The sequence below is a fragment of the Anticarsia gemmatalis genome, chromosome Z, assembly GCF_050436995.1.
Source record: "Anticarsia gemmatalis isolate Benzon Research Colony breed Stoneville strain chromosome Z, ilAntGemm2 primary, whole genome shotgun sequence".
NCBI classification, from domain to species: Eukaryota; Metazoa; Arthropoda; class Insecta; order Lepidoptera; family Erebidae; genus Anticarsia; species Anticarsia gemmatalis.
The window spans coordinates 7320555-7345006 of NC_134776.1; the positions used below are offsets into that span (position 1 = coordinate 7320555).

General features: G+C 35.9%; 1 protein-coding gene across 3 annotated transcripts; it reads left to right on the forward strand.

Annotated features, from left to right (window-relative positions):
- Positions 1 to 3395: 3395 nt before the first annotated feature.
- Positions 3396 to 24350, forward strand: LOC142986299 (uncharacterized). Of its 3 annotated transcripts, XM_076134724.1 has the most exons (12): positions 3396 to 4654; positions 10030 to 10344; positions 10452 to 10517; positions 10607 to 10666; positions 10739 to 11134; positions 11211 to 11306; positions 11519 to 11578; positions 11679 to 11738; positions 11850 to 11951; positions 12131 to 12661; positions 18752 to 18925; positions 20223 to 24350. In XM_076134724.1, exons 1-11 carry the CDS (start codon positions 4649 to 4651, stop codon positions 18875 to 18877), a joined length of 1818 nt encoding a protein of 605 aa, XP_075990839.1. In that variant the 5' UTR covers positions 3396 to 4648; the 3' UTR covers positions 18878 to 18925; positions 20223 to 24350. The 3 variants fall into 3 exon arrangements, with proteins under 3 accessions (XP_075990839.1, XP_075990840.1, XP_075990841.1); XM_076134725.1 differs by lacking the exon at positions 18752 to 18925; XM_076134726.1 differs by lacking the exon at positions 10739 to 11134.
- The last annotated feature ends 102 nt before the right edge of the window (positions 24351 to 24452 follow it).

The window sequence follows — 24452 nt, forward strand, 5'->3', positions numbered from 1 at the left end:
AGTACTTAAAAATGTACATAACATATTTTTAGTACAAATCATATAGAGATAGAACAGGATTTCAATAAATCAAAGGATTTTAGAGTAAGTATATAGAGTAATACCGGAATAAATTCTTATACTTCTACATTTAGAAACACTTTTCTATTTGTACTTAAAACGAATGTAAAATTCGTAACAAAAGCACTCTCCGAAATTTTCTAATTGGAGTGCACGAAAATCTAACTGGGCCTGCTATTTCTGTGGAACCACACTCGATCGGGCCAGAATCCATTTTGATAAATGCCAATAGGTCTTGTCTCCGTCAGATTAGTAGCTAAAACAGATATAGACCAGCGTGAGGAAAACACTCGGTTAGAGCCACTGAAAATTATATGATGCACTTTATTTATATTTTTGGAACTGACTTATTATTTATTTACAGGTGTGCTATGGGTATCGACAGTGTAATGCCGTTGCTGGTATTCTATGTAGCAAATATACAACGGTCGAGTTACCTTTCTTTTATAACTTTGTTTGGATGGATATTTTTTTTTATTTTTTAGTCTATCGTGCATAAATTACTACATGGATTTTGATGAAGTTTCGTATATAGTTGACTGTCGTATATAGTAACCTGGGTTAATTCAATCTATCTTTATGTTCGAGGAAGTCTTTTACGAATTTGACTTTATATATGTTAATATTAATATTTTTACTATAATGTGTTCGAAGTTGATGAGTTTACGTTTATGTTAAAATGTTCTGTCAAAAATACGTGGATTACTTGCTAAATTTCTATGTGTAAGGATACTTTAAACTACTAAGAAACGTTCACATAAGCATTTTCAATATAATATATGTTAAAGTAATAACGTGTAATCTTTAGTTTCACGTACTTAGTTTTCTTATCAGCAATGCATACTATCAAGAACGTATGTGAATTCATATATAAATAGAATCTTATTCCAATTGTTTAGGAAAAACTATACTGAATTTAGAAGATAAATTCCAAAGTTACGATCATTATTTTGCTTTGATTATTTAGAAGTTCTATTTTCATGTAAACCTCTTATCTATGTTTGCTTGTTAGCTGCTGAAATTTTCAAAATTTTCACAACTCGGCTTACAAGTCCTCACTTATGACATGAATGTGTGTAGGAAAATTCCTAACAAGCATTAATCTATTTTCATAAACATGTTAGTTTTGAACAAGTTTTAATTAATCTTCCCTACACGTTGTTATTTTATATTATTTGGTAACTCAGAAACTTTACTTCGGAAGTTAAAAACTCAATTAAATATTAAAGTATTCTACTTCGAGTAAACGAATTTATAGGAAATCTCTAAACCTTATGAGAAAGATCTTAGAAAACGTGAGCGTATATTTTGAACCGAACAAGGCGTTGAAGATTTATAGATGTTTGGTTCCTAAAGCAGAAACTATTGAACGGGATCAAGTAAAATTTGGCATTCGTATAGTTTATGACCTAGGTTAACAGTCAAGATACTATTTGAGTAGATTTTCTGAAGAAAGTCACTGTTAGTAACTAAAGTATTACTCGCCACTTCAGAAAATATTTGAAATCAGGAGCTCGATTCTATACCACAATCGGATACTGACAACCGGCTAGCTATTTAGAAATTTTTCACGAAATTCTGATTAGTGCGTCTAGCAGGCTCCGTAAGAACTAATTTGGCAGTATTTTAAATGACAAACTCTTGATACTTGAAAGTACCGACTGTAGAGAATTGCGCTACTGTTACGACGTTTAAAAACTTAGTCGTATTGAATGTAGTCAAAGTGACGTAACAATTAACTTGTACAGGGTGTTCTCACAATTGATTAAGCACGTCAGATGACATGACGCATTGATTATTACGAGTCATTATGAGTCAGTGTTTTACATCAACGTCAGCGTTTTACCTCATAACTCCAATAACGTACATTTTAAAAACGAAAGCATATTTTTATGACGACGTAATACTTTATGTGCTGAGCACAGCGACACTTGTTATATAATCAATATTTTTACGGTGTTAAAATATCACATTTCTCTAGATTACTTCTTTGGGGTCATTATTTATTGCATTTGAGCACATTTTTGGCTACTACCAATGACGAATTGAAACAAGCCTTAGTCTGGATGGATTCGAGTTATTAAGAGTGTCTTGTCAGCTCTTCTTATTTACTCTAGTTTATATTCCAAAATCGTAGTAATACCATTTACAGTAACTAATCGTAAGAGTATGCCAGTAAACTTAAAGGTGAATGAATTTTTTCGGCAACTTTTGTTATATTTGATCAGTTGTCTTCGTACAAAAATTTTACTATGGCATGTTTGATTTTAAGGCCTAATTTTAGTAATTTTTCTCTTTCGTTGCGTTATATTATACTCAGAAAATTTACGATATGTAGTAATTTGCCGTATGTATTAAGAGTTTCTTTGGTTTTTGTTTTTTTTTTGTATTTTATTTTAACTGCACCTAGTTCTTAAACGGTCCATTGATTGTGATTGGTCGTCTGTCATGAAAGATGAGATATTTTTTTCTGCAAGTTCGAATAAATAAAAAATGTATTTAAACTGAAATGAATGAGAAAGCAACATGATATAATTTTGTTTGTTATGTGGTTTGATCGTTAATATGTTATAATGTTATGTGGCTTGTGTTTAAAATATTTTCCAGTGTTAGGTATTGTTTGGTGGCAAAGGTAAACTGCAATTCGCTTAGAGCACTTTATCAATCATTGTTATTTTGTTAACAACAATAAACAGTGTATTGTTCGGCGCCAATAATGGAAGAATTATTATTTATGGAACTATTCGCTAAGCCATTGTGTAGTTTTTCTAAACTATGTATGAAATAGTATAAGTTTCGAGTCCAAGGTCACCAAGGATAAGTATACGGCTCCCTATTGGACGAGAGACAGGGAGGCGGGTCGAGGGGTGCCACCCACGCTTATATAAATCTATTATTCATGTAACTAACTCTTTGGTCTACCTATGTATGTTTTTATAAGTGTGATAATTACTGCATAATTATCACACTTATAAAAACAGGGTAAAACAAAAAAGGATAACGATAAAACATGCAAGTAAAAAAATACATAATGAAAAATAAGTAATGCTCCAATTAAATAATTTTAATCGAAAAGTCGCTTTGCGTACAAACGATGCAGAAATAAAAAGGAATGCATAAAATATAATGGATGGGATCGCATAGCATCAATGAGGGCAACATATACAAGTAGACGCCTCACGGAACTGGCTGTAACAGAAAAGTAAATGAACAAGTTTAAAATTCGTAACATGTCGGTTGAGTTCGCGCGTGTTCGGAGCAGCAGTTCAAATTTTAGGCAGCGGGGGCGGCGGAGCGCGCGGGACGAGACATCCGCTCGCTTGCAGATTGCCCAATTCCCAGCGCGAGCGCTGCCTGCCTCGCCGACGATTATTTCGGTTTCGTCATGTCGGTAGAATGACTCAAATCGAAATGTTACGACACAAATATTACAAAAAAGACAAATACATAATAGGATTGACAGTTCGATGTTATATTCTCGTAGATCTCGGGTTCGAAGTTTCCTAAAACGGCAGTCTTTAGCAGAAAATTCAGAGATTTCGCAGCCGAATCATATAACAGCTTGCGTAACCTCCGACGTCACTGCAGACATAGCCAAGCACGGAGCGAAGCACTCTGGTGAAACACGCGGCCGATAAGGACGACTGATGATAGTATGTCAATCCTATAGGAGAGAGAAAAAGACTGACTGGTATTAAGAACAGCCATGTCGATTTCTCCCCCCGATATGAGAGACAAAACCAAATCTTCTTTCTTCATATCTTCATTGGTATGTTGAATCAGTTCTTCAGCTGTAATTAAAATATTAGCAAAACGTAAATGCGACACGTGCGCGCGGATACGACGAAGTTATTCTACCGCGAGACGTGAGTCACATGATCGAACAAAAGGAAAAATATGACTAATTGCTCTATAACAGCTCACAACTACACGCGGACTCCGATTGCTATTGTTCAATTTTTTTTTAATTTATATTAATAAATACATAAGTCGCTAACTGAACTACAATGCGGAAGTTGGAAAAGTAGGTCGCGAACATCTCACAAATTTTAAAAGTACGCTAACTGTATTTAATTCACTTTATTATAATAATACAAACACTACAAGTCCCTATTTCAAGCTAGATTTAAACGCGCCTCAGATCGCACGAACAAAAACTAAGTTTGAAATATTCTGGACTGAACTAAACTTCCACTAGTGTGTAGAGTTCCGAGAGAACGACCGATCCTGACGGTGGCCAATGTGCGAATGGTGGCACGTAGCGGAGATCCATGGCGTAGTGGCGATTGGCGCGAGAGGGGCACGGCAGCGGGCCGGGGTGGAGGGGACGAAGAGGCGTGGTGTGCGCACAGAGAAAGGACGCGGTGGTGATGTAACCGCGGCGACGGCGGCGATCGATGCACCGAACTCCGCGCCTGCGTGCGACGCGTCGCTCGACTAGCTACAGACTGGCTACCGCAACGCGTTCTCGGCCCGCGCGCCTTACGCTTTGTAATATCTACGTCAGCGATTGCTTTGACGAACGCGGTACACCACTATCCGTTGCCTGCAGAGGCTATGAGCCTAAGCCCCACGGGGTCATCTTAAAATGGAGGTCAGTAACCCTTTTATTCATTATGCTCGCCTCTAGCAGGCGCGTAGAGCGGGCAAATTGAGAGCGTGGAGCCCCTGTCCTCAGCGTCAACGCTAGGCATATCCCGGGGGTAGTTAAAGATTGCCTGGATAAGGCTGTCAGAACAATCGCTCGCTAGATAATTCGGTGGGTATATCGATCAGACATGGAGGCAGGCGGCACGGGCGCGCGGGCTCCACCGTACGTTTCCGCAGCTCCCCGGCCCCGCAGCTTGTATCTGGGTCACACGTGTATCCCCGCCAAACCGGCCTTGGCTTACTTTGGGCCAAATGGCACCTCCCTTCTCCGTGGGCACCGAGTACCCACGATACCTTCTTTCATTTTAACGATTAACCTATAACTGCATAAGTACCTACTCTATACCATTTCACCGCAAATATTGTATATGACATTAAGATGTTTCTTAACTGATTAATTATAAATTATTAGTTTTTCAATACAATACTTAATAAAACAATTATGAACGACGACGTCGCTAGCCTTCTGCTTTGGTCTTACAGCTCGCGGGGCGGCGCGGGTTTGTGCGTTCTCTCCTTTATATAGCGCAATTGTGTATTTTTGTACTGTGGTTGTGTTTATGAATTATTAATGACAATGTGATCTTCTTCATAATAAATACAAAGTAAAATTCGAGTTGTTAGTGATATACGTCAGGGGGCGGCGGTATCGCGGGACGCCAATATCACGCATGCGCAGTGTTGCGGCGTAGCCATTTCCGAATGTTGCGTGTCGATCGGCGTCGCGCTGCCGTTGAGTGAGTGGGAAATAGTGACGATGCGCTAACTATCTAACTCGGTATCTACGAGGTCGTACAGCCCAATGCGGCCCCATCGGTGGTGATGATGAAAACGGCGTTTCGACCTCGTTCGGATCTAGGACGGCACCCGAAATAACTAGGGCACCGTTACTGCGCAGCCACTAACGCAACCGTCGTAGCTTGCGTTACGCGAACAATATATTAGGAACCGCGTCAATTTCGTGAATTCGTACTCAACGTGTATTTTAGCGGATGCGGAAACAGGAGAGGTCGCGGTACTGCAGTCAATCTCGCGGCCGAAATTAACATCTCCGAGGGTCCCGGCGACCCGTCCTAAAGATGGCGGAGAAACGTTTGCCCCCAACAGTATGTATCAAGGGACAATTATACGAACTACTCAGTGTTTTCTATGAAATATACATTTAGTAACATATTAATATTCATATCTATGTAGGTGATAATATATTATGTACTGCCATGTATGTTTTATGTGAGCTTGGCAACATTATTTGACCAGGCAGGCAAAGAATAAAAGAATCGATAATCCATCTATTAAAATGTACATTTTAAATTCCTAGTTAAATGATGTGCATCTCCTGAAATACATAATAATAATGTTCACTGGTCAAAATAATCATTGATCAGCAACATTTTGCTCAATAGAACTAAATAATTTAATCTTGCAAATTATATGTGTATTTTATCAATTACATGTATTTCATTATGATAATTTATTGAATATTTTGTTGACTACTCCTATGTCTCCTAGCTCTTTGTGTGAACCAAAATTCAGTCACAAATGTAATTCATAAATTTTTGGTCCAATTTATAGTTCATACAGATAATAAAAAATGCTTTATATATGAAAAGAAAGTTCCCAAATGATACATAAAAAAATATAAGTACTGGATTTAGCTTATTTCAATTGTATGAGTTATGCCCATCAGAAACTTAATATGAAATTTATTGAATAAACCAAACGATTTTTATGAAAGAAAATGGTATAATCTCATTGTTCTTTGTCTCTCTTATCTGTATTAAATAGATTTATTGAGCATTTTATATATTTGTAAAGACTTATTCATTTATTGCAAACACAAAGTATTTTAGATGGATTTACAAAAACAAACAAAATGATTACATTGAATAGAGTCTCATTCAATAGTTAGTTAATGTATTGCTGGTTAATGGTGAATACATTCTGATTTTTTTACTAGGCTTCATCTCTAGGTCTTATCAAACTCTAATTCAATTCCATTATCTTTTATTTTGTGTTTATACCTTTGACATCATAAATATGTTTTATTCTGCTGATATAAAAACATTTACAGGTATGAAAGCTATTAAATGTTGCCAATAAATAAAAAATATATCCCAATCTCTCTGTATTACTGTAATTATGTATCTTTATGTAATTTATTTACTTAACACTGTTTAAATATATTATTTTACTGATATAAACGTTTATTTTTACTTCCTCCTTCTTTTATTTTATACATATTAGGGAGGTGCTATATAGCAGGGCTGTTTGTGATCATACACCTATCTTTGATAATATTCTTGATAATTAAGTTAACAAGAAGTACACATAAGGTAGGCTGGTAGAGCCTTCCTCTGGCTTTAAATCTATAGGTATGTGTACATAAATACTTATATATTTTTTTAACATAAATAAACAATAAACACACAAAAAACATGACACAAGAATTGTCTCTTTCAGCAATTATAATACAGCTAACGATAATACTAGCTGTCTTTTTCTCTACATATTACACACTGTTATGAAATTATAACTCTATTAGGAAGTTAAGCATTCAAATGTTTTGTCTAGAAACAATTATCATGAAAATTTTCAAAGGAAACAATTGTCTTAATCATTTTGAACCTTGCTATTTAGCACACAAACTTCTATTTCTACTGTAGTAAGTATCTATTGATATACTTTGGTAGAGCAGAAAGTGTACAGGTAGTTATGTATTTTATTATATCAATAGTAATAATGTTATCAAAAAAAGGAATTTAAATTAACTAACTTGTGTCTGCATGTCTCAGGCACTAGTATTATCTATACACAGTTAGTTCAGTTTTTTTTATTTTTTTTAAATCTGAACTCTGAATACAAAACAGCAATATTTCTGACTGGTTGATCAAATCACGTTGGAAAAAACTAGCACAAATTCTTGGGTCTAATTTCAAAAGTCTGTGCCAATTTGTTTATTATTCAATAATTATAATTAATAGGTTCTTTAATTTGATTAACTTTATTCAAAAGATAATAGGTAGGTACCTACATATAAAATGTTTTCATAAAACTAAATGAAAGAGAAAGCAAAGCAATGAAGTTAGGAACATTGTAATGTCCACAGTCAAACAGAGAGGGCGATAGAGGGTGGTGAGTGTGGTGACGTCACATAATGCTACAGTCATTACTACCTCCACAGAAAACCTTTGGAAAGAAAGGGACAGACAATCTTATAAATCCAATAAGTTCTTATTGACCCGGTTTCTAAATGTAATATGTAATAAGTATACCAAACTTAATATCAGTTGATATCACTTCTTGATATAATTGTCTTATATTGCTTTGCTTGTAGCTGTACTCTGGTACTGATACAAAATTAAGTGTTGCCATAATAATAATTAGAAGTTCTACATAGTATTACTTAATAGGTGTGCTATTCTAGTTATGTGACGTAATTCTTTTATGTTTACAAAAACAAACACTGTCCGGTTTGTGGCCTTGAAATAAGTATTGATCCAATGAAACAGTGAGCTAACCGGCCTTAAATAAATCACTTATCCTCATTTTTACTTCTACAATACGTATTCTCTGAAATCCACTAGTTTTTCTCAAAGTAGTGGTATACATTTAGTGGACACTTCAAGAAATGCTGTAGATTTGTTTTAGCATAATTAAAATAAGTCAACGCAATATCGGCTATGTATTGACGTCACTGCTGAAAATGGCTTGTACACGCCAACCGTCCAAGTTGATAACGAAATGGCGATACACGGAACAGAGTGATAAGGCCTGTAGTCGCGTACAAACATGACACGAGTACGAGTACATGATCGAGCGCCGTCGCACACGACACGTTCCACTTGCTACCCGCTTCGCGCCACCAAATTTAATATGCCAATTTCAACGTAATACGATAGTGAACAGAAGGTTGCTTTTAGAATGTTCCCGTTTTTCAGAAATAAATTCCAAGTAGGTAATTTCAGAAGTATAATTATCAAAATAAATATATAATTTATATATTTATTATAATATTAATAGCCACAAACTAACCGTTAAAACTTTAGAAGTTGATAAGAACGCGGTAACCGGAAAGACCGAAATGTCGCCAGCAAGAAAATCGCCCAATTTTGAAAGTTGACGCGCAGCGGGACTTACCTCGTAGGGTACAGGACGCGGCATCTCGTGGTTCTGTCGGTGAAGTTATGCCAGCGATGGCTGCCATGTTAAGTATATTTATGACAACGGTCGCGGCTACTACGCTGGCGCCAGCTTGCGCTGTGGGTGTTGCGCACACCACGTCGACGCAGATCGGTGCCGCATTGTGTTCTATTCTGTATACGTATGCGCGGCCAAGGACCCCCCTCCCGCGCCGAGTACTCCTCCACTTCTTCTCGCTCGGCTAACGAAACGACGTAACCGCAACTGGCACATGCCAAATCTAAAATAGACCCTTGAAACACCAACTAATCCGAAAGTTGTGTTATTTCGATAGCAACATTGCTACGGTCTATGCGCCTTTTGTCAGCTATGTGCCGTGAAGACATCGGTAATTCGATTTGTGAAGGAATTGTTTGCCGTTTGTACACATGGTGTTGGTTGGCCTACATGAGGCCTAACCGACCGATCCAAAGTAGGGTCACGTTATCATGCGGCATAGTTTTCAGAATTTATGCTGTGAGCAAATTATAAAATATACCTAATCGCGATCATAATTAATACTACTAGCTAGCTTTACAGCATTCATGTTGGTCCACGTGAACGTGTTAAACAGATAAAATATGTAGCGCAATTAATATAATATTATTCACCAAACAAAAGAAATGTATTCAAGCATCGCTTTTTCTTTCCGGGCGGCGTTGCTTTATTAAATGTAGGCTTCGGCCACGGGTTGCGCGCATGCGCTAAGGGAGACGAAAGGGAGCAATTATAGGGTGTTAACACTCCAATCAATGTATAGTCCATTGATTGATTACCATCGACGATCGATTGACCTATTGAAGATATAAAAACTATACAATCTTTTCTTGCATCGGTTTGGAGTAAAACATTCACTTTGTCACGTTTACAAATTTTTACCAAACAAAACCACACTAACTTACAAAATGATCATTACGTAGAGTTAAAGAAAAATATAGGGCATATCATAGTCACTGATACATATCAAGTACCAGATCTTAGGAGGAAATATGATTGGACGCCACTCCGTGACAAAATCTTCTTACTTTAAATCAGGAAATTAAATATGAAAAAGGCTAAAATGCTTAACAACATTTCTAGATTAAAACTGACTTAAAGTCTAGATTCAATCTAATTTGAGCACTTTTCGTTTCGTTCTAGGACAACAACAACGATGAGACCTCCAATGACTCTGGCTGCAACCTGATGCCTTTGACTCCAAGGGGCGAGCAGTGTGCGGCGCTCATTCGGATGGCTCAGAAGGCTAAAGGCAAGCAGATGCGAGCCGCCCGCCAGGCTGGCTTATCGCCCGCTTGTGATGACGATCTGGGCGACACCTCAACAGAAGAGGCCATTTGTATGCCGATAACTTCCCAGTCCTTAGCCTATCCCGATCCTGACCCAGATGTCGTTCCTTGCCCCTCGAAGTTAAGGAGGCTGCACGACTTGTCAGGAGCTTCCTGCTCGACTCAAACGGTTAGTATATGTAGATCCAATATTTTATATATTGGTAGATATCATGTCAAAGAGTAAATCAGTTCAACTTGTATCATTATGCTTAAACATATTTTTCATTTCTTTAGATCATAATACCCGATGATGACGAAATTACACAAGATGATGGCGCTCGTCCTGGTCCTTCAAGGCTGGTAAGCAGTCTTTAATAATTAATTATATTACTAGAATATCTTTGAAAAATAAACTCTGGTATACTATTTTTTTATTTTCTCTTATTAAGGTCGAATATCTCGAAACGGAACCAGACGAAGATGATCAGGATTTTCCGATATATAATGTGGTACGTATTTTTGTTTTTATTAAAAATACTAAAAAAAATTGTCACAATTTATTATTTTTATCTGTTGTGTAGCCCGACGTGTCAGATCTACAAAAAGATCTAGCACATGACAGAGAAATGTTAGCCCGCGTGATAGAACAAGATGAGATGTTGGCTCGAGTGATGCAAGAGGAAATGTATGCCCAGGGCATACAGGATGATGCACTGCTCCCTCTTGTACGACTTGAAAACACGTCTGACCAACCCGAGTCCACGGGTGAAACAGACATTCTAGAACTAGTCGCCAAGGGTGATGACAAGCAAGTCACCCCTTCAAAGAATGACGACGCCGTTATTCCTCCAGTCGAATTAAGAGGGTACAACGAAGTGATAAGATCACGTATTGCCCGCGAAACCGAAGACATTGGGCCGGCCATCTACGGATTTGTTTCCCAGGCAATGAAAGACACAAGCACTGACATCAATAAAGTAAATCTAATTTTATTTTTGTACGTAATATTTAAATTCCATTTGATATTATATTTACGTTTTCTTTTTCTGTTAGCCTGATCCGACTGACGTACCTAGGACTATTGACCAGGCTGGTTCTTCAGGATTAGCGGTCAAAGACGATATTGATGAGCCGACGTCACCTTTATCGGTAAATTTAATTGGCTCTTTATATTTGTTAATAAGCCTCAAAAAAGTTCTTTACAAGGTTCCCATCATTCAATGCAACCTCATAGTTTGGAAATAATATATTATGGTCATAAGCTAAAGCAGTTATTAAACGGTATTGTGTTCACAGTAATATATTGAGAAATGCACGCTTTTATTAGTGACTAATAGTAAATATTGTTTGCGTACATACAGCTTCTAGACGAAGCCACAACATTAGAAAGCACCGACTCGTCCGCTCTCCAAATTGACAGCGTAAGTTCTGTAACACTTTATGAAAGTACATTTAATTTTGATGTAATTATTGTACACAGTATTTATCTAACTTTGAATTATATTTTATTCTATCTTTTAGGACGACGATGCTATGCTATCGTCTCAGAAGGATTCCGACAACTCAGAAGACAACCAATCTGTAAGTATATTTAAAAACAATATTAAAAAACACAAAGTAAATGGATTTAATTTTATAATTAGTTTGAATTTACTTAATTGTTCATAGTGATAATGTATAATTTTCCGTCAGCTCGCGAGGATTGCTGAAGCGCTTTCCAGCCAACACGATGCAGCGTCCGCTACAGCTGCAGCATCGAGCTCACTCAATGGAGCCGTTAATGGACATTTATCCGTAAGTTTTCATTTCACTCTGAACGAATAAATTAAGTACTCTAATTCAATAAAACATTCAAGTATCAAACCCTTTAAAGCTTAAGCGGCGGATGCTGCTTGAGAATCAAACATAATTAAAAATCATTCAAGCAACTATTTTCTATTTTATTTTTTTTAAACATCTTATTTTTATTATAGCTTCTGGAAAATATTCCGGACCTTATCGATGAACGAGATCAGCAGCGCGCCCCAGATGTTGTTCAGCAGTCAATCGAGCAGCCAGTCCAAGAAGCTGCTGGATCTGTCCGCGAAGCTGCTCCTGGGACTGTCCAGGAAGCAGTTCAAGAGTCGGACCTGGAAGCCGGTCACGGGTCAGTCGGGGAAGCGGTTCAGCAACCTACACAGGGTGCAGACAAGAAGGCTGAGCAGGAATCTGATAGGGAACCGGTTCAGGGACCGGTCGCAGAGCCTGTACTGGAAGCTACTCAGGCGACCGTTCAGGAGACTGACCCAGAAGCGGTTAAAGAACCTGACGAGAAGGATATACAGAGCGCTATTCCTGAACCAGGACCGAAATGTTTTGAAGAACCTAGCCAAGAAACACTACAAGAAATAATCAAGGAGCTTGTCGACAAAGCTGCTGCGGAACCTAGCCACGAGCGTGTGGGAGCAGAGGCTACGGTCGAGGCCCTCGTCGCCTCCATGTCTTCCTCGGCGAGCACTCCAGATGTAAGTATATCTTACTCTCTTTGTTTCACCTCACTTCACAAATGTTTACTTCAACATTTTACAGTTAATACTATCACTAACCCACCACTAAAATAAAAATCTGTGTTTCATATCGATATTCAACATCTTAAAAGTCTTATAAAGATGTCAGTAATTTTGAATTAAAACATTTTTACGTTAAATTTAATTTTGGAAATAATTTTCAGTGAATACCCAATATACTAAGGTTATTTTTAACAATGTAATTTTTCCTCAACGCGGACAATTATTTGACAACTGCGTAATTATTACAAGATCATGATAGCTACAAAAAATAAAAATATCGTGATCGTTTAAATCCTGCTTAAAGAAATAATTATAAAATGCATTTTTGCTTGCTAATTTTCATTTGGCCTCAAAGTATCATTAAAACTGTTTCACAAAAGTAATAAAATGCAGCCAATACTTACAACATTTTGCCACTTATTGCTTGTATTTAATAGCGGGGAATGTTTTTAATAGGTTGATGAGTAGAATAGTCCCTCATTGTCTCGATGTAATTCGAAGTAACGGGACATCAAATGATTTCAATGACTACGCAATAACAATGTGTCACGCGATCATGAAACATTCTAAGAAGATGTTACTATGATTTTGGTGATGGACTACATTTAGATAGGAATAAAAAAAAACAAAACTGTTTGCCCCTTATCCATAAGTAAAACCAGAAGGCCTGTTCTCGAAATCTAAAACTATCAAAATATATTATCTATCTTAAAAATTATATAAATTTTCTAATTATTACCCACCCATCGAATTGGCCTCCTGATTTTGATTTGATTAGAATTCTCAGATAAATAAATTATTAATATTGAAAACTTTCAATATTAATATTTCAAGTAGCAGCGCATTTCACTGTTGTCTTATTAGATAAACCTTATTAAAATAAACTACTACCAAAATTCTGTTTTCAATATTAATAACACAGATCATATGAATTTTAATAATTAGTTTTTTGAAAAGGGGGTGAAAATATTCTAAGTATTTTGATGAAGAAGCCTCCATTTAGGTTGTAACGCCACACTGTTTTCAAGCCCTTAGAGAAGATAGCAAGCCTTTTGTATGCGGTCACAAAGCTGGTTTACGAACACGTGGCAGACATCTGTTGTGTGGATATATAACAGTTGTTTCCTACAACAATTTTAGGTCAATATTTATCATCTATAGCTCCTTAATCTAAACTACAGGAAACCTGGAAAAAAAAAGAATAAAAGAATCGCTACAGACAAAGCGGAACCTTCATTCTATGACTAAAATAAACACTCTTTAAGATTTTTTCATATCACCATGTTGAAAAACACTGCTATATTAATAAATGAAATACTTCTTACGGCAACATTTGTAACACTCATACTCTTCAAAAAAGAATGTTTGCTTTGTAAGGGCAAATAACCTCAGAATACGACAATTTGCATGAATTGCTTTAAGCTCTAGTAACCATCCATTACAGATATAATTTCTTATAAGCTTTGAACTGGTCGGTACACTAAACTTTACAAAAGTATTTTGTCAATCAGAATGAAAAATGTACATTTCATTTGTCGTATGGTCAGTGGTCAACCTAGTGTCAAAGTTGTTTAAGCCGCCCGAGAGAGAAGGTTTTGTCTTTTTATTGCAGTACTTTTGGTAGAGCATATTCGACTGCATCCGTTTAAAAAGTAATTAAGTGAGACTACAAACATATTTTTATATCAAACCGTTAGAAAAGAGAAAATCAAAATAACAAAAAAAAACGATTAAGTATGCACTATATCATGTTTAAATAACTTAAAGTTACGTAATAATTAATTCATCTACAACCCTCTTTGTAAGAACTTTTGATCTAGGTATTATGTAAAAAGTCTAGCGCCTTGAAGAGATTCCTGCATAATTATGTTTGAAGCTCACCCAGTGGTCTGTAAGAAACGTTTTCTGTAAAGAATTACATTGTACAAGTTTACAGGCGCCTGGAAGTGAATTTTCCAAGCGATTAACTTCAACTACAGCGTCAAGACCTATTTAAATTGCTTTATTGTTGTTATAAATACAAAACGAATAACAAAAAAAGTTAGGTTACCAATATTTTAGAATATATTACATATCCATAATTCATACGCTGAAAAGAATTGACTGATAAAAATCTTTTAAGAGTTGTTTGATTATCTGAGTAGATTATCTTCTCTAAGAATAACATTTCCATTGTAGTTAACATTGTACAATCCTTTCAGTCATTATTGAAGTGTGACAATGAAAACAGGAAAATTGTAGAGGAAAACTCACATAGTCTCGCGATGTCACTCATCAGTCATAAGGTTAAAGTATTATAGTGTGGTATTATTATGGTAATAACGGCATTGCTGCTCTTTTATTGAAGCAGTGTCGTTTCGTGTTTATAAAATAACATGGCATTGACTCATACGAGTAATGTATGCGGTGATCGTAACGCTTTGTTCGGGCCACGCTGGATTCCTAACGGTTTTTACACGAAATACGTGTGCAGTACACCAACAGTTACTCATTCTCATTTACTTCTTCATATTACAAAAAACGAATAGATGGGGACCACCGGCCTGTACCTAAACGCTAACAAGATTTTTCATCTGTGTAAGATAAAACTAACGCTCCCTTAATCATAATATAGGTACATGGACGAACTATAGTTCTGACTTCTGACACATGTCATACTGAAAATTAATTTTTAATTCAACGGAATCTGCTAATCACTTAAAATTTGTATAGAAACGTCTTATGAAATATACTAACAAAGTAAACGCTCGTGTGCTACACTAAACCTCCGTGTGTCTCACATACACAGCTACCACGAAAATCTACATAGCTGTTGTTTTATGACGAGGTCGTTTACGTACGTACCAGTGCGTTTGACACGAAACGTTCCAAACCATGACCTTAGTGTTTGGTATAATCAAAGGGGAAATCCATCGACCATATACTTATTTATAGCCGACGAATTTTTAGAGATCGCGTTTCTCAGTTCCTTGTTCCTATAGAGGTCAATATTTATAATGCTTATAATCTGAGACGTACGCGTGAAAGAGAAAGTTTCTGTTGTTATTGCGAACGGAATTTCAACGTTTATCTATTTCACTTTCCCCTGCTCTCGATTCTTTGCCGACGCAGCTGTAAATATTGTTTCGACGTTTCACGCCAGAATATAGTTCAAGGTTTACAATTTCTACGTAATGCGAACACGTAGTAGCGTTTTTTTTATGCTGTAAAATACGTAGGCAATTTATGAGTTGGCGCACAAAATAGAGCAACTGGCCCGCTAGCTACAGATATATAAAACGAGTGTAGTAAGCGGCCTATCAAGGACGGTTGCGGACGCCGGGCCTTACGTAAAGCACGAAATAAATAGGTCGCGGGGGCACGGGATCCCTTGAGGGTGGGCGACGTGATGGCGGCGCGGGGGATGGGCCGGGTGAGCACGAGTGTGCTGCCAGCGAGGAAGGGAGCTCGTGCCGAGCCAAAGTAGGTGGCCTACATGTGCACAGACCCCGCTCGGCTGCACAACGCTTTTTCATCGAAGCCATACCGCTGTAAATGAATTATTTGAGGATCTCGCCTGAGCCTCACACCAGCACGACTGTTTATTATACAGACGTACAATCCTAGACGAGGATTACATTTAGTTTTTCCACACCGTAGTACGATAGACCAAAAATAAGTTTCATCTGATCTAGGTTCTAATATTCAACCTGTTCTCGGAAAATTTTAATAAAAAAATACACATACTTACCTAATAAGTATCTAGTCCAGAATTCGTATAACATATTGAATTTATGTTTATAAGATGGTGCCACATGACGCTTGCGCTGTCGACCTAAATAATAGTTATTTTAAGCATAGAACACATACTTATGACATCAAACGCCGTTTACTACGAATACTCATGTTGAACCGTTTTATACTTTTATTGAAAACAGTAAGCTATTGCAACATATTAGAAAATTACTTTCACGTCTTGATGAAATAAAACTTATAGTAAACCAAACTAATAAGCAGAACGATTCTTAATTAAATTGTATGATAACTGTACTAAAACGTGTAGGTATTGATTGTGGCGCAGTATCGTGCATACCCAAATATGATAGATAGCCTATGACATTCGGTTTAAATGCCAGAGAGGCCGGTGACTTATGTTATCTTATTATTAAAATTTACTAACTCCACTATCTGTGCAAAACGTAAAACTTCAGGCCTAATATTTTCGACGTTGTTAATTTCATAAAGTCTCACTTACTTACAGCAAAAATGTTTTGTATTCGAGTAGAACGTTGTGTTATATTTTATCTACCAAAAATTCGGTAATGTACGGAAAGTAGGGACCTACTTTCGGGATAAATGGCGACAGGGGGAGTGTACCACTGCTGATAAACGTAGCTTTAGTCAGCCTCGTAAACTTGCTGAAACGAAACGACGTTCGACACATTTTTAGATTGGATACTGCTGCACGAAGCTGATATAATAGAAAACTTTTAACGCATATATTTTTCTTGCTTAATTTTTAACTCATAGGCGATATGTTATTTTCAGCTGAATTATTTTTATGCTATAATTGTAATGGGTTATAATAAAAATACTGAAGCCGTACTCCCTGTTCCTCCTGCAGAAAAAAATCTATTAAACTTTAAAGAAAAATACAGACAAAGGAAATCGAGAAAATCGGATCGCTTGATTCTTTCAGCGTTGGCTTTAATAAACGTATCATTTGGTGTATTGTGTATTAACTATTTCTGAATTCATTAATGTGTCAAAGCATAATTATTATTATATGTATTAAAATAATATTCTGTTAACATTTAAAAGTTGACTAACAATAAAATAGAAATACTTAGTTATGATCATATACCCTATACATTGTATAACATTAGACGTTAGATTGTCATCTTCAACATTTGATTTTCTATAATAATAACATGGAAATGTTAAAATGTATGTCTTAACAAGATTGATTTTTATTTACAGAAATATCGTAAACCTTGTAATGCTATGAATCATCCGAATGTTTACATAAGATTCAGATAAAAACAAATACACTAAAAATAATTTCAGTGCAATAAACTGTTGTAGACTATCGGGAGTAATGCAATCAGAAAATATAAACATTATATATACCTACATGTAAGTAATGTGGGGCAAAACTTTAAGAAATGTTTTATAGATTGGGTTCGAGGCGAGGCTTTCCTTGACTGCTTGAAAGAAATGAGTAGAATTACTATGTATCAGGTCCGCCTGTAGTGGTAACTATTGTACATGAAGCTTAAATATATTATTATGTGATGTAGGTTAAAATAATATTTATGAAGGTAATGCTTTGTCTATACATCCTTGAGGTATGTCTTGTCTCTAACATATACTTTTTTACATGACAGTAAACAGGTAACATTTTGATATTTTTTATATGCAAACTTTATTTTACCGCTGTTTCGATACTTTTATAGAAACTCAAATTAATAATATTAGTGTTTATAAGCTGATGATTCACTGCACAAACGATAGAAAAGCAAGTTTGCGTGCTTCATGTGTGAGTTAGGCTTTATAAATAATGAACACTTAAAATATTGCCAAACGCATGGCTTTCATATGATATATTTTTTTGTTCACTCTATTGCTTTAATATATGATTTTTTACGATCACAATATTATTACTGATTAATCTAAATATCACTATCACTTAAAGTTGCACTAAAAACATTTCATCGTTCTTACCGTATTTCGATTAGGACTATGATTATAAACTCGCAAAAATTACTCGCTAGTAAAATATAAATGTTTTTACTAATACTATTTTCTTGTACCAACATTTTTAGGTATAGGTCACAGTTTAGGTACAACAAGAGAGATACTTCATAATTAAACGGATCATTTCACAACATATCAACAAAACCCTCTTAATAAAAATTTGTTCGTCAGAAAACATTTTGAAACTGGGCTAAATACAAAGCCAGTTAAATAAAATGTTTAGTACACGACAAGAACAATAAGTAGTGGTGCGTGCACGTTTTCTAATCAGCCGGGTTACGTCCATCGTTGGACACGCCTCTCCCACAGAGTAACATGCCTAGGAAGAAGAATGTACACGCCGGGAGACGACGTTCGACCTACACAATGAACGATAGTACTGCAATGCCTTGTCTCCGGCAAGCGACGGATAATCCCCTTGGTGTTCACACGTGACAGGCGATAAGAAACCACAAACCGCCCAGAAAAGTTCATTATGAACAGGTACCATAGATATTGTAAAGTGAAGCTATTGCGAAATGCTGTGCGTTTTAAGTACTATACGGTAGGTATAGGCTAGATCTAGAATTAATGCATTTCAATTACTACTTTATACGAATGCAACGGTTTTATACCCTAGAAAATTCCGTTGTAGATTTCATCAAATCAACTAGTCATCATGATTGATAGATTTAGATTTGCATAAACTCAAAAAATGGCCCGTAGAATTGACAAAGTAGCCGGATAATTGTAAATATTATAGAATTAGACTAACTTACTTTCTAATGTATCAACTGCTAAATTAAAACAAAATTAAATAGTACTAGTATTGTGGTCGTATACTTATAAAAGTTACCCTCATCAAATGTAGCTTTAGTACCACTGACGAAGATATGTATACTTATTTGCCGATAGATACACAGTAGTATTACATTTGTTGCATTTTTAGAACCAGTAGGCTAGCTCTACTTGTAAAATCAGCATAAAAACCGATTACACGATGCACTTTCTTGGACTAGATCGGACTGATATCTCTTGAATACTTAGTATTTATTAAAATTTCATGTCTACAATATAATAATTCGTATATTGTGCCACCCAGAGCTTACACCCGAAATCAAGAGTATAATTAAAATTAAATGTACCCACGGTTTATTTCACATCTCTGAATTGTATCTTGGTATTTATTATGTATTCCCTCAGACCGATCTAATCTGATTTTTCCTTCAGAAATGAATAGGTGAATTTTATTAATTTCCTTACTCAGAATATTTTGACAAGAAGAGGCGCCGATAAATCCTTTGCGTAAGTTCATGGTGTAATTTATACGTTCCCATGCTACACAATGATCTACTGTAAAAACAGCTATTTATTTAGAAGTAATGTTTTGCTTTATTTTATTTACTACTATTATTCACTGTCCGCTTTAGTTTGCTTGGAACCGTGTCAGTTTTCTTGATTTCAACAATAGGTAGGTACTTTTTGTCGTGAGGTCTCGGGTTCGATTCCCGATTCGTAAAAAGAGTTATTATCATTTTCGAGGTTCTATTCGAAAATTCTTAATTGTAGCTAAGTGATTGGTATTGCGCTCGGTGAATGACAACAGGCTCGCCCCTTATGAAAGAATTGGACAATATTCACCAACTGGAACTAAAACGAACTTGACATTTTTTTCTACACACAAACCTATGTTCCTATGTTATGTATGCACCTATGTTCTGAACGTGATGGCCATATTTAATTGACTACATAATTGTTTACATATCTCGCAAATTATGTAAATATGTATGTTCATTTACAGGACGAGTCATCGGAGAAATGACCGGTGCCGGCCGACGAGGCCTCGGTGGCCTCGCCCAGCGACGACAATAGTCTCGCGGATCTAGACGAAAACAGTTGACTGCGCGAGCAGGCGCGGCCCCAGCCTGGCATTGCGGGGTCGAGCCACCCTTTCCCTCTGCCTAAGGCAATGTGGGGAAATTCTTTAGCAAAATTCAGTCTAACGACTCTAGAACACGACATACTGACAGGTGACGTGAGAAAATTACTTAGAAGAGTAATAAGGGACAACAATTACGATTCCATCAATAACCTCAGTCGCTTCTATGACGCCTACAAAAGGGCTGGGGACCCTGTACTACTTGACTTTTACTTAGATTACAATCCTCCAATTTGTCACCGGCAACATACGTGCGTAGGGTTGGCCCTGGAACTTATTAGTAAAATTAAAAAACTCGACTCTAAGTATAAGAATATATCTATGTCTACTTCATTACTATCTTGTGAGGAGTCAATATGCGACATAAAATATTACGTAACTGAAGCACAAAATCCAGTCCAATTTAGAAAAGTTGTCGAAAAAGAACACGTAATGGTTGGGGTTCAGATTTCAGTCAATGGACGAGCTGGTGTTCTTATAGCAGACCCCGGGTATCATATTGGTAAAGTAGTCACGGTCATGATGGATGGAAAATTTCCGCATACCGGTCCGTTTATGGTGCATGATTCGGATTATTTACAAAAGAAACTCAACTATTTTGCTAATCGACGTAATCCTAATTTTGTTGAATGGCATGAAGTTGAGAGGCGTAGTGAACATCTAAAATATCAAGTGTCGCTAGTGTTGATCACGCAGCCATATTTAAGCGGGATTAGTGTAACAGAAAAAAGAAATTTGGTTTACCATTTCAGGAGCCAATTACGGCGTGATTCTCAAGGCCGCATACTAGGGGGATATTATTTCCCATTAACAACAAATCCCGAAAATGCCGATCTCAGCGTTTTCGTAGGCATGAAGGCCAAAGCTAAATATAAATTTAAATACTTTTTGGACGAGGACAAAATTCCGCAGGAATTAATGGATAGGATCCATCTTATAGCCGCTATTATGAATTGTCATACTAAACAAATTCTTTTCAGAATCTGCAAACTTGCCAGATTATTAACGGATAAAAAATTTGTATCGGAACTTTTAGAAATTAATCATGTTATTAAAGAAACATGTAAAAGAAAAAAGGCTCCGGAAGTACCCGAAGATGACGTTGACCTTGAGTTCGCAGACGCTATGAGACAAGAACTTTCATTCCCAGTGATACCAAAAGGCAGAGCCTTAAAAGCCGCAAAAGATTGCGAACCACCAGACAACAGCGGTATTATTGTATTATGCCCCAAACGATTGTTAACTTCCTATGCTCGCTGTGGATGCGCAGATTGCTTAGAAGTTATTGCGAATCAAAATAATAATATATAATTTCGTCGTTGGTTTTTACATGTTTATGTCTTGATCTTTTGTTTATTTATCCCGTTTATCCCAAAAACACTATGTTTGGAAAGTGTCCAGTATACGCAATTCTGACGCTTACACCAAAGCCAAGGCATAAATGCACTCTTTTACCTACTCTATGGGAATTATGGTCACAAAATAACGAATTTTCGTACATAGTTATCTCTATGTCAGTTATATCTACTGGCAATTTGACCACACTAGTCAATTCATTGACTTTCTATGAAATACCATGAACCATATAATTAACCATATCATGAACTATATTTTCGGAATAGACTTCTAAGAATTATGACAGGTCACTAGTTAGGATTTCGTCTGGGATCAGATTATAAGTTAGTTCCAATGTAACATTCCCTACACCCTAAATTTCCTACACTTATAGTTTTTGAAGTGTCCATACTAAGGATATTATTATAATTTATTGAGCGAACGAATTTATGAACGGGCTTTCATTCATTTGATTTTTATATTTGAGTAGTGTAAGTCCACTAGGACGTCACTGTTGTGTCTTTACGTACTTTAGTTCTAAAAGCATTTATTATTCTGACATATTATATATTATCTACGTATAAGAAAACATAAACCATAATCAATATTGGTTCACTTATGACTTAACTTACCTTAACTAAAGCATACGTCGTTGATGAAATTGGGAAAAAGGGTAAAATGGACAATCAGCTCCAAAGCTAATACCCAAATAAAAAGAGTCAACCAATTACAGGATAATCTTTTAAAATTATATAAAATTTACTAAACTACTCCACATTTTTGCATTAATTCTTCAGGTTGTAGGTTCATTTTATATATATAAAATGGATATAATATACATATTTCATAACAGAATTTGAGATTTACACAATTTTTATAAAACATTTTTATTTCATGTATCACTTACACCGACGTCGCCCTAGTGCTTGTCTATCCTTTTCACTGGAGTGTTAATTAAAATTGTAACATCTCGAACAAAAACCCTTTTATCGTCGCATAAGAATTAATATTTTTGCTTAGCCAGTTACTAGGTACAGACACTTACGTAATTTGCGATAAAGACTATATAAATGTGTTCATGGATTATTAGAGCATAGATAGGCTATTTGCCGTTTATACTTATACAACTTAAATAAAAATATCTTGTAATTGAAGAGACTATAAATATATATGTAGACCACGACGCAGAACTGAGTAGCGCAACGACAAAATTATAAGAGACTCGATGATGGTGTAAAAACTTGCCGGTGACAAGTTTCTACTTTTATTCAATGACTAATATCTGTCAACTCGTGTTCATTTACAAAATTTGTATGCATTTATAGTATTATATCTCGTAGAAATAATTTAATACACGTGTATAGTGGATAGTTTTGTCATTATCTATGTATTATAAAATTAAAATAATCTGTTTGATTCATGGTCAACATTGCTAATAATTTCAATGATTGACGACATTGCGATTGTGTTAGAGAAACTTTTTTTGCATAGTTAGACAATTTTAGAAGTTAATTTGTACTATTTGATGTACAGCCATTTACGTCATAAGTTTGTATATTTGTTTAATAGATGTAGATGTACTGTACTGCTCGCGTACGTTCGCGCTTTCCCAATGGACTTGAATCATCTAATGTTTTACTTAGTGTCAGTGATGCCTAATTTGTAACAACAAATACGGACATATTTGTGAATGGAATGAAATATTTTCCATTACTTTATAGTATTATCAGTGCGAAACTTAATATTTTATTTCAAAGTGAAGTGACGATTAATATCGAAGTGTTTTAAATGTTTGTGTGTGTTTAGCTAACGGATTATTATATAATTATAATGAACATTACTGAGCATGATTATGTGAACATTTTATAGTACTTAGATTGTCTTACAAATACCAAATATGATATTATAATCAAACATACATACAAAATGTCAATGTTAATTATATGTGTTAATGTTGTGGAACCACTATACGTGTGTAGCATAGATTCTTAGTAATTAGGAGTTTAATTACAAGTAGTAGTAGTGTCAATCATATATTACACTCGTAGACAGGTCTAATGTATACCTAACTAGTTATTAAGTTAATATTAAGATCATTAGTATATAGTATGTACGGACCAGCGTTGCCCGGTTTGAGATGAATCGGGAGAACTGAATGTTTTCCGAAAGCGGGAAAGAACCATGGGAAACTAAGAAAAGTAATTGTGGCCTAAATTTTGAACCATCTGCCGCCGTATTTATCCAAAGAACGGCATATATAAGGGGCAATTTTGTAATAAAAAGCAGACCGCATATAAGTATTTTAGAAATCCGGGATAGATGGTGGCCCATGCATTGATTTTTCGCCTGTAAAGCCGGGAGGCCTTGCGAAAATCGGGATGTATGGCAACGCTGGCTTAAGCGGATCCAGTTCTTGACATACTTATGTCATATGTACCAACAATCCTGGATCTGTCAATATATCAATTTCTTAATGTGTGTTATTTACTTGTGTGTTATTGATGTCAATAAATACGGTGTTTGGTGAATTTATATCCATGTATTAATTAACTGAGTGTTATCAAACTGATGATGATGATGATTGTGCTTATGTCTTTATGTATTCCGCCAATGCATTTTTCGAATAAATATTTACTCTTTCGTGTGGTCTGTCAAGTTGGTTTTTTATTTGAATACCCCTACATTCATTTACAATAATGAAATCATACACACCTATTTGCAACAGACAATAATATCTAGGTACAATGAAAGGAAAGC

Bases quoted from the DNA above. Each gene is read 5' to 3' on its own strand.
- LOC142986299 (XM_076134724.1), top strand. The intron at 11,135-11,210 runs GTAAATCTAATT...TTTTTCTGTTAG, and splicing joins CAAGCACTGACATCAATAAA to CCTGATCCGACTGACGTACC. The intron at 11,952-12,130 runs GTAAGTTTTCAT...TTTTTATTATAG, and splicing joins CCGTTAATGGACATTTATCC to CTTCTGGAAAATATTCCGGA.